Source organism: Scomber scombrus, chromosome 5 (genome assembly GCF_963691925.1).
Source record: "Scomber scombrus chromosome 5, fScoSco1.1, whole genome shotgun sequence".
Classification (NCBI taxonomy): Eukaryota; Metazoa; Chordata; class Actinopteri; order Scombriformes; family Scombridae; genus Scomber; species Scomber scombrus.
The window spans coordinates 13,773,263-13,785,519 of NC_084974.1; the positions used below are offsets into that span (position 1 = coordinate 13,773,263).

Here is a 12,257-nt window from a genome sequence, read left to right on the forward strand (position 1 = left end):
GGGGAGAAAGAGAGACAGAACGCACCTTTATATCATCCCTGGATGATTTGAAAGCCTGAGGAACAAAGGAATCACTCTCGATGGCCTCGATGTCCTTTATCCTTCGCACTTGCTCCTCCAGAGAAGTTCCCTCTGAAACACATGTTACACAGAAGGGGAAGACTATGAACAAAAGCATGCACACGTGTTCACAAACACACACACATACGTATACAGAGGGTCAGCTGTCCCATGTCATGTTCTAAAAGGCGCCATATTCCATTTGGACTGAGCTTAGTTGATTGTATGTTATCTCTCTGTATAATACTCTTTGACACATACAATATGAAATATCTGATATTCTCCTATTTTAATCTCGGCCTCCATGAAAAGCACTCTTGCTTAGCCAAGGGCACAGAGCCTCTACAAAAGGAGAGTGGGGGGAAAAATGCTAACAAGATGATAGCCAGACAGTGAATTACACTGCATTCTAAAATAATCAAAATATGAACACAAACTCACTGCAATGGAATTTCATTATGGAGACTAAATGTGATTAGGTTTCATACAGTTTTCATGTATCGGAAAGTATTTTGCTCTGGCTTGTCCAATCAAACACAAAGACAGAAAAAGGTTTCCAGTAAATTACTCTTGGATATAAACACATCAGGATTCTGCATATCAGGTAATAAATCATTTCAAGAATTCAAGAGCAGTCTTCATAGCGTAGGAGGGCAAAAATAGGTGTGCCAGGAAAGTTAGCAACAGACAAAAAAAGGCAGAGTCTGAATGCTCCCATTATTTTCTAGCTGTCAATCTTTCCACTGATCAGTCAATATTCATCCCTCTCTCCCCCATCCATCCGTCCTCTCCTGCACTCTCCCATCTCTCTATCTGTCAATCCAGCAGACATCCATGTTCCTCTGCTCCACTGATGTAGGCTGTGTCATGAAAACAAGTACACAAATGGGAACACACACACTCACTCACTCTCACACACAAAGAACATCGGGATACAAGCACTCCCACACGTACATGTGTATTTGCAAACTTACATACTTTGCACTCACACTCATGGCTGCCATGAATATGCACATGTAACACACACACACACACACACACACACACACACACACACACACACACACACACACACACACACACACACACACACACACACACACACACACACACACACACACACACACACACACACACACAAACACACAGCATGCAGTTGGAGCTAATAGCAGGAATTAATTCAATCCATTAGCTGCAACAGAAAGGGTGTCACAACAGATCTTCATGGCCCTGGTGTTTAATGAATAAATGAATATTTGTTCTGGCTTTCAAAGCCTCACATGCTCTTGCACACTTGCACCAAAGGCACACACACCCTATTATGGTTCATAATAGCACTCAAACAAACTCAGTTTTGATTTAAATGCACTGCAGAATTGGACAACTGAGTGACAAGTAGAATTAAGCCTTTCTATATGACAGACTATCAACTTGTCATCCTGCGCGGGAAGATGTGATCAGAGACGCATTGCACAGCCGTTCCAAAAATAGTCATTACCTTGACTGGGCTGCTAGATGAAGTCTGAGCACTTGCCCAATATCCTCCTGTGGCCTGTCCTTCACACCACTATCACCGTCGCTTACTGCATGGCTACACGAGCATGCATGTGTTCGAAAGAAAACTGTCCGACAATTAATTCAGCCCAATTAATTCACTTTTTCAATTACTCCTTTCCTACTGTCCTTCGAGCGTGAATGCCCCACATAAAGAACGCCCATACAAACACATTGACAGTACACACACACACACACACACACACACACACACACACACACACACACACACACACACACACACACACACACACACACACACACACACACACACACACACACACACTATCTGCTAGCATCTCTTTGGCAGGCCTGCCTGTGAGCTGTGTGTGCTGCAAGAATCCATTAAGACCTCAGACTTTTTGACAAACACATTATTGGTAGATAAAATGACTTCCATATGCTGTTTGTCAGATGTCAGCGGGAAAAGATATGTATTTCATGAGAAAATCAAAAATAATGGACTTTGAGTGTGGGCCTAGCCAGCTTAGAGGCAGACAAAAATCAATACTCTAGCTGGGCGAGCGCACTCCGCAGCTCGGTGAGGTCAAAGTTGATATTTAATATTGACACATTATCTGGCAAATTAATTTAACAGGTCGACTCAATTGTCACCGCATTAGGAACGCTTCTCTGTCAGCGATCAGAGGAGGATAAAGTGAAAGCCGAGAGAGAGAAAACCGACTGAGAGGAGACAGAAAGGAAAAGAAACACAAGTAGACACAATTACATGTACACCACATGCTGCTTTGAATTAGGTTATTTTTGTCTTTCTATCTATGGCATATGTGTCTGGATGCTGAACTGCATTACAGCTATTACCATGATTCAAGAAGTGGGATCAAACCTCATCAATAAACTGTTTATTTGTATCTGCAGATTACAATTAAGGGTAGTATCGGAGCGATGTATGTACTTGTGAGTTTATGTCCTTTTATGTTTAAACTCATGCATGTGTGTGTCTGGGAGTGTGTATAAAGAGAGTCAGAAAACCCACTTGCCATCTCATTACTGAAATTAGTTAGACAGACAGCAGCGCTGATGAGTGGCTCAGAATCAATAGGCTATTGTTTTCTCTCTAAATAGCTGTTTGTCCACTTCATTGATTAGGACTAGAAGACCGGGAGAGAAAATAAAACCAGCCAATGGAAACAGATTTCAACTCATCTCCTTCAGCCTTGAAGATGTGAGTGTTGTGGAGCACTTAACATGTCGCTGCCAGAAGAGGGAGCTGTTCAACAACACATGTCTGTAAGCAGCCAGAGGCCTCAGGCTGTGGCGGTTGTCTTTGTAAACTTGACTTTGGTCTACAGTTTGTCAATCAAGAGCAGCCGAGCTGAATATATTGCTGCTGCTGATTAATTCCAGTAATTGAGTGCACTAGCGTGCCAGCTAAATTACCGCAGCACTTGTTGTTGTGTGGAGAAAAATAAATAAAGGGAAAACTAACTGCTTGTTTTATTGAGGTCTCACAAATTGCGGCAAATCTTTGACAGTGTTTCAGAATTATATGGCAAACAGTGAACTCCTTTTTTTTTTTTTTTTGTCATTTTAGCCTTCATTGGATATTGGACAGTGAAGATGCAGACAGGAAACAAGGGGAGAGAGAAAGAGATGGGTATAACAACAAAGGTCCCTGGCTGGAATCAAACCAGGGAAATTGTGGTTATGTGGCATGCGCAGTAACCATTCAGCTACCGGGGCACTTCAGCAAACGGGCAAATTCTGGTGCTGTATTTGTGGTGGGTAGTGCAACTTCCAAGGATATAACATGTTTGAATTAGTCAAAGAATGATATTTAAATTCAAAAAGATGTGTTTTAAATTGAGTTATCATGTGTTTTCTGAATGGCCCACTCCACCACTGACACATAGAGTTTACCGCAAGCCCAACAATGATACACATGCCGCTTCTTAGAACACATGAAAATGAGCTTCTATCCAAGGTTTGTAACCCATGCTTGGCTTTCACGTGCACACAAGCACACACGCACGCACGCACACAAACACACACATACTCTGAGTCACGCTCGCAAACAGCAACATTTTTTGGTTTCCCAGGTTTCAATAATGTGCCCTCCTCCCCTCCTCTGCCTCCCAGCCTCTCTCCCTGCACCGCAGTAAAGATGTGTAATTCAATGCTCAATTTAGGCCCGTCTCAGTGGAGATTTTTTTGCCTGCTAATTGATAGAAATTAAGCCATTAATCAAGCCACTAGCCATCATTCAACCCAGGGAAGATGAATACAAACTTTCATAATAACCACCTTCCCCATTTTAGCCCTCATTAGCATTAATTTTTAATGTAATTATGCTATTCTTTTACACTGAGCTCATAAATTACTGCTCTTTTGTTGCTGGCTGGCCTTGTAAAATCCAAAGTAATGCTTTGTAGTCTGATCTTTAAGGCAATTACTGGCTTCTTCACTCTTTTATCTCCCTGCATTTCCAATAACCTGCTCTCTAATGATTTATCTCCGCTGTACCCCCCCCTCCAATCCCCTTCCCCGCTCTTTCACTCGCTACACCAGCGGCCAACTGCCCCGCTGCCAGCCTCCGCCTCCAATACCCCATCCGCCCACATTCTCCCCATGTCTTTACACCAGCCCCAGATACATCAGGGATGCACACAAGCACATGCACAGATACTTGCCTGCACCAACTTAACTATATAAACACACTCACACGTGTATGTGTGTGTAGTAACTTTGTTTACTATCTCCTTTAGTCATTTTCCAGCTTGCCCTTCATTAGTGAATATCTAGCTCCAGCAATGGCGACAACACCTGGGGAATGCCAAGGTAAGAGACTGGCGCTCCATCTCACGCTCACTCTCGGCTGGTCTCCTGTGGGTCTTACCTGTAGGCTAGCTGCTCTTGTTTATGTAACCCCTGAGCTGGGTAAACACACACTCACACTCATGCACGCACACAGGCACACACTCGCAGAGCTTGGCATCAAACAGCTGAGTTAAGCTTAGCAGGGCTTTGTGCTAGGGGTGATAGAGGGGCTCCAGTCTGGCCCTGTTCTCAGCAGCAGCATCCTGGCTGCATCAAAGTCTTTACCGTATGATTCTCCAGGCTCAAACAACAGGCTGCTCCAAAGCATGCCTGGGAATTAGACTGAACAACAACAGAAAAAAAAGAAACAATAGGTTTCTTATTAAAATCCAACTGATGAGATTTCATTATCGGCTCTCTGTGAGACTTTTTGCTTTGCGAAGGAAGATTTCCATTGGACCGTCTCATCAAAACAAATAACTGCGTCTGTCTGCTTAGCGTCTGGGTATGTTGCTGCTAACTAGATAATGCGTTAATATGAACCTATGTAACCTATCAATGGAGTCAGACCTATTCTCTACTTCTACAAAGAAAGTCATACAGGCAACTTGCGTTATTAAAAAGGTGTGTAGTGTGGGCCTTGGTTAGGTAATACTTTTAGACTGTATTGATTAGGGGCTGCTGACAGGTTCTGATGTTAGCCCTGGAAATGCATCAAGTGGCTAATGAGCAGCTATTAGGCCCATCGATTTGCTGATTTCAATTGATAGCTAGCAGGCCAAAGCTGCACGTCAATATTTGCATAACTAATACCCTGCAGCTTCAGGCACTAAAAAATGAGATCTCAATGAGTAAGGGAGACAGGAAAGAGAGAGAGAGAGAGAGAGAGAGAGAGAGAGAGAGAGAGAGAGAGAGAGAGAGAGAGAGAGAGAGAGAGAGAGAGAGAGAGAGAGAGAGAGAAAGAGAGAGAAAGAAAGAGAGGGAGAGGAGGATAATGAGAGCAGACAAAAGCAGCTCAGCAGTTTAGAGATATCATTAAGGAGGCTAGCAGAGAAACACCTGAACTATCAAAACAAACCAAATGTCAAGAAAAGCTTAACCACCATGTGCTTCCTCCTCTCGCTGCGTGTGTGGATCTGTAGGTTGTCCGTAAGGCAGCGAGGCACCAATGCTAGCTCATGGCAAGATGTGACGCTGAAGCCCGTGGCTGCCCGGGTCAACGGGTCACACAGAACGAAGGGAAATTCTGACAGGCTGAGCCAGATGTCCCAAGTGTGTCCCCGAGGAGTGTGTGTATGTATGTATTGGTTTGTAAGTGCGTGTGTGAGCAGGGAGACGTCCAATGAGAGAGCAGGTGGCTAAGCCAGTCTAAAGTGCGCTCCCATGAGACCACACGCGCAGTCACTCATATATTACTCCCAACCCTGCCCCCCCTCCAAAAAAGCCACATGTCTCCATAACCCAACAATGTGCTTTCCACCACAATACGTACACAAGCCGAGTGATCCCCTGTGGTGCTCACCTTGTTATCATGGTGTCAACTGGTCTCTATGGAGTCTCCTCTCCTGTCGACTACTGTCACCGTCATCAGGGCATGTCACACATTACTAATGCTCAATTGTCACGCTTTATAGTAACAAACAGGTCTATAACTTCTCTGGAACTTGTGTAGAATATATGATGAATTCTTTGGATGCAATGGCCCTGCAGCCTTCAGCATTATTTGACCTTAGGAGATATGGTATGTGATATGTTTATGTGATATCTTATATGATATCTATTTGGCATCAGGAAATGAAAAGCAGCTGGTGACTGAGTGTCATATACACACACACACACACACACACACACACACACACACACACACACACACACACACACACACACACACACACACACACACACACACACACACACACACACACACACACACACACACACACACACACTTTCTCTCCTAGTGTCTTCTAGTGATAGTGATCTCCCACTCTCCAGTCAATAAAGGTCTGAATGATGAATTAAAGACCCACACAACCTGCTAATGACAGGATGACATGGCAGCCACGCGCTGCGCTTGGCTATCTCCTTCCACATCTCCGCTCATCCCTCTCCCTACTCACCACTTCTCTCCCTTCTGTCATTCAACCTCGTTCTGATCATCTATCCTCTCCTCTTCCTCTCCTCGGCTGACCCTGGTTTAACTGCTCAACAGTATATTCTGCCTATCTTTCCTGAAGAAATCCTGCTGTTACAATCGAATGCATGTGTTTAGCCTCCTTCTGTCTGCGGCCATAATTAAATCGTGGGGGAGGAACAATGGATTGGCCTCAGTTTATCCATCCATTTATCAGAATATCTGAGGCCACAGATTGTATTTATAAGAGACGATTGATTTTTGGTAATTTAATGAGTCTGGCATCAAAACTGCACTGACTGACTTAAAGGGTTGCTACATCATTTGTTTGTTCGTGTACGTGTCATGCAAACCACCAACATCACTTACGAGACTTTTATGAGACAAAAACTTGGGCGAAGGAACAAACACATGATACATTACAGCTTTCAAATACACTGTCAGCATTAGAGCTCAAAATCTCATACAGTAACGTACAGTATTTACTTGTTATTGGCTCAGATTGAGAATTTACCATCACTCATCAGAGATGACATGTTTATTGTTGCCTTGTTTACAGTGTACCTATCACTATCATGGATATAAATACAGCATTCATTTCTAAAAACAAGGGTCTACCTTTTGAAAAACTAGTGCAAACAAGCCTCTACTCTATATTTACTGCATATACTGTAAGTCAGCTATTTATATGAAATCCTAACTAATACCGGACTGCTCCTGCTGACCTGCATGCATGGTGCTAACTGCAAACATCGAGAGCTAACAAAAACCAGGTGGGTGTGTTTCTTCTGTGTGTGTGTGTGAGAGAGGGAGCGGGAGAGAGAGAAAGAGAGCAGTGTGAGTGTTAGCCGATGTCCTGCGCCTGGGCAGCATCACAGAATCTCATTAAATAGTGAAGCTTTCACAGTCTGAGCGGTGAGATCTTCAAGATCACAGCCACTTTCTCTGTCGACGGGCTCAAAAGGAGACTGGTGGCATTCCTAAAATGTTGTATTAAGTTTTGTTTATGCTTATATGCTTTCAAATTCTCACCAAGGTCTTCTTATTTCAGGACTTGCCTGTGAGATCTTGTCAGTCAGCAAAAATCACACACATCTAGAAAACCAGTGTTTCAGGAACTTGTTAATTTTGACATTTTGAAATATTCACTGGTTTGGGATGGTTCATTAGACACTTTTTGTGCATGGAATACTCGTTGACAGCTTTTGTTTACCGCAAACTAAGAGAGGTTTTGAAATATAATGGTAATATGTTGTGAAAATACAGCCGCACATAGATAAAGGAACACGCACCTGGAACTCATTTCTCATATTTTAGACTTCAAACTGTTCAGTAACCTGGAACACGATGATAGCCGATCTGTCTGTGACACTCAAGGAGCTCTTTATTAAGCGCAGTGCTGTTTTAGTGTGATTAGAATACAGTCCCGCTCTGCCTTTTACCAGAAATAACAAGCATTTGACTGCATTAACTTGATGTTAAACTAGGCTGTGCGTATGTGTGTGTGTGTGTGTGTGTGTTTTTGAATGTGGGCATGCGCAGGAAAAAGTGCAGTGGTCTCCATTTTTCGATCCCAGGCTGGTCAGCAGCTCTTTTATGAACAACTCTATAATTAGAGAAACACCAAGCAACTAATTACTTAATTGGAGCAAGGTCTTTAAAATGAAAATGATGTAATCAGAATCCAGGAAATGCGCTCGATTTTCACATACACTGACATATGAACGCCAGCACACAAGCAGACACACACACCTTGTGACCTACAATCTTCTTGACATGTAGCCATCAAGCATCCAGCTCTTTCCCCTTAGTTGGGCTGTAATTGATTCTCCCTTTCACTCCACTAGCTCCTGACAAGAGTGCGCGTGCATGTGTGTTGGAGATACAGTGAAAGGGACAGAGAAGGAGAGAGACTCCTGTTTGTGTGGACTGCTACAAACTATATTAGTAAAGGTCATGGCCGTGTGTATATGTGTGCGTCTGAGAAATAATTAATTAGGCAAATGCCCCCAACCCCCTCCTCTTCTGACCTCAGTTGTAGACTAATAACGTTGGTACTGTGTAATATATTACCCTCCTTTTTCTGTTGCACTCTGCCTTATTGGAGGGAATCATGCAAAAGAACAAAACAAGAGTGATGTCATTATTTGCATCTAAATCCAAACGCCTCAAAGTAAATCATTTTTATTCACGGCCTAAATTACAGGAAAGAAATGCATGAATGATTATGTGAATTTAATGACCAGTCCTGATATGTTCGATTTCTGTCAGCTGTACTGGTGTGCAACAGGGGGTGTATTAGTCATTCTCACTTCACCATAACTCTCTCTTTCTGTGCACGAGTATACAACACATAAATGGCGTGTTGCTCCCTCCTGTGACCTTTCCCCTCCACATTCTCTGACTGTCAAATCAGTCAAATCAGCCTAAGTATTTATAGTTGTATGCTGTGGGATACTCTTGTGTTCACTTGTGCACATTTTCTACAAATATTCTGTTTGCACTCCGGGCTCTGTGCGGAACAATAACACTGTTTCACAATGATTTTGAGATCAAACATACAAGCTAATTGCAAACATTCCACCAACAAAAACGTCACACACACATTTACAAATAGACACACATTGAAAGCACACACATGCACACACACTCCTTAGTGACCTCTGATGTCTAATGACAAACCTTGCAGGGGCCACCACATGGCCAAAGCCACCCAGGATGCCAGCACTTTGACCTGCAACAGTCTGCGGGTGTGTCTAATCACCTCAGCCTGACCACCCTGTTTGACTGCACCAAGTACACTACTGCTGTGTGTGATCATATCCAGACGTGTGTGTGTGTAAGACACTTTCATACACTGTGAATGAACTTCTTGCCTTCAACTTCTGCATTCAAACTCTACAAAGTACGACTTTGTAACTGTTGTTAAATGGCCATACTCATTTTTCTAAACCCAATTTTTAGGGAAAAAAATCATTAAAATGTTACCAAATTATATTTTAATTATCTAGGTATCACTACCTAATACACCTAAAAACCCTGCGTTTTTTCAGTTTCTTAAAAGTAAATTAATCAAAACATATTTCAACATTGAACATCTCATTTTCAACCAATTTGCACGATACCATCCTAAACCTGAATGGAATGGACAGCAAATCTGGAAAATATATCGGCCTGGTGACTCAACGAGAGGTTGCTGAACATACATCAGCTTACTGGCAGCAGGTTAATTGATAAGGGTGACCCACAGAACGATTACCAATGACAGAGGGTAAAAGGGTGCTGTCAATCATTTGTCCACTTGACCTGAATGAAGACGGGATGAAAGCTTGCATGGTCAATTTCTATGTAATCTAGCCAATGGCAGAGATAGCTTGGCTGCTATCGAGTCACATATGTCATTCCACAGATATCCTTAAAGAAATGATGAAGCTATGGGCTCCATAGCTGCAGAAGTGACAGCCATACCAGGCAGCATCAGCATCCCATTACCCCCGGACAACAAAGGGTCACATGGGGTTAGCAGAATTCGGCATGCGCCTCCACTCGTTCATGGGACCAGCAGCGCTTAGGACAGGAGGTCACCTAATCACCTTGCTGAGCCATCTCCGAGGGAGAAAAGGGGAAGCGAGAGGTAGGGGGAAAAAATCAACTTTAAATTTGCAGTGATGAAAAATCAATAAAGCAGTAATTGCTTGGCTTATCACCGTGCAATGAAACAAATTGGGAGGAGAAGGAAGGCAAGGAGAGGGCTGGCGTCCATGCTGCACGCCAGGTTTTTTTGGCTGCAGCGTAACAAGAGCGAGAGAGAGAGAGAGAGAGAGAGAGAGAGAGAGAGAGAGAGAGAGAGAGAGAGAGAGAGAGAGAGAGAGAGAGAAGAGAGAGAGAGAGAGAGAGAGAGAGAGAGAAAGAGAGAGAGAGAGCGAGTGTGAGAGGGGAGAGTTTGGGCTTCAGTGGGCCAAGGCAAGGAAAAAAGGTCTCCTCGTGATAATTAAATCTTCTCACACTGATTTTCTGCCAAATTTATTTCCCTAGGGACCATAACTCTGATTCAGTGCTTACAAGCCTTGCATAACTAATCATTTCAATGTGGGGGTAACCACAAACCTGAATGAATAGGGAGGAGAGAGGAGAAAATAAAAAGCGAGACGGCTAGACTGAACCTGTGGCACTATTCATCTCTGAATCAATCATTATTTAGGCAAGACAAAAATCAGAAATAAGGGTGAAACGTTCTTCTGTAAGATTCTGCTTTGAACACTTTTAAAGTCAGGGTGTAATTGATTGTCAATGTGTTTTCTTTTACACCATCTCTGCAGAGCAATACGGGTAAAAAAACATCCTTTAATTCCTGGAACAAATAGAACTGATGAAGCCAATGTAGTGTCGGTTCAATATTCCTCTGACTGTTCCTGGCATGATTGTGTTGAACATAATAACACAACAAATAAGGCCATTTATCTGAAGTAACGACAGGAGATGAGGCTAACTCCACTAATCAATACCGAATCAATACAAACCAGATTTTCTTACATCAAAATCACTGAGACAGATCTTCCTTCAGCGCAGAGTGCACGAGAGCAATACAGTGTCTCCCTCGAGTCCTGGGGTGGATCATATCACCAGTGGAAAAAAACACAGTTTAAAAAAAAGCATCATGGTCTACCCTAAGTGAGGATGCTGGGAACTGTAATTATAGCTTGGTATAATTTAGACATTTTCCTTATTGAATCCTCATGCTTTAGTTAATGTGATGAGATCATGGACACCAGATCACTCGTGTTTACCAGCGGTTGAATTTCACCGCTTGTCCTTCAAGTGGCAGCCTCAGCAGCGGCGATGCTGTGCGGCGAGGTAGCGTGGCACGCCACACCATGGCCCCGGTAATTAAAACATTTAAAGCAGAGCCAGCTCCCCTGTGCTCCTGGGGTGTGATATGGGGGTCACGCGCCTGTAGATTCTAATTTGCGCACCATTTGTATTCATGACAGGCACGTGCTAAATATTTAACAGCAGCCCGGCAGGAGTTTTGTATTGTTAGGCTTTCCAGGTCAAATAATTTGATTTCAAGGCAGATTACATTAAGCGTCAATGTCCAAGCCACCACTCTCACTTGCCTCTCATTTCCTGTCTTTTATTACAGCTGAGATAGGCCAGAACTGAAGGGATATGGTTTTGGATTATACAAGAGCTTGTTATCCGTGGATTAGTTATTATTTTCAATTAGAAAAGGGATCACATAATTTATTACGAACGCACACACCCACACTGGTATTGGATGCAGTCACTTGCATGCAAAGCGGAAATTTTAGCTGACTGACAAATTGTTTAGCAGAGCATGTAATCACACCTAACAAGACAAATATTACTTCAAATAAATGACTGGTCTCATGCATCCATAATGATATTTCAACTTATATTGATTGTTCTTGACGGAGGCATCCTATAGCTGGTTAGGATGTGTATTCTCACTGGTTTTTTTCCTTCTTCTTTGCCTTTGAACAAGTGAGACTAGAAACCAAATCCAGACATTTTTCGTGTTTCAGCCGAGGCCCTGTGGTGATTGACAACAGAGCTAGTTAAACGGTGATGAGGCGTTAATGGATGCTAGGTCGAGGAAGTGAGGGAGGGGTGAGCTGGAGGGGGTCTGCAGCTGAATATTTAATGGTCATATAATTCCTGAACACAGACACACACAGACAGGTACACACCCAACCCGTGACCTGTCCTA

The 12,257-nt window shown here is 43.1% G+C and overlaps 1 protein-coding gene across 1 annotated transcript in view; it reads right to left on the reverse strand.

Moving 5' to 3' along the window:
* Positions 1-12,257, reverse strand: part of rsrc1 (arginine/serine-rich coiled-coil 1) — a 126,106-nt gene that overhangs the window by 5,610 nt on the left and 108,239 nt on the right. The window contains exon 8 of the mRNA XM_062419810.1: positions 26-132. Coding sequence (XP_062275794.1) covers positions 26-132 — 107 coding nt within the window. The remainder of the gene's footprint in view (positions 1-25; positions 133-12,257) is intronic.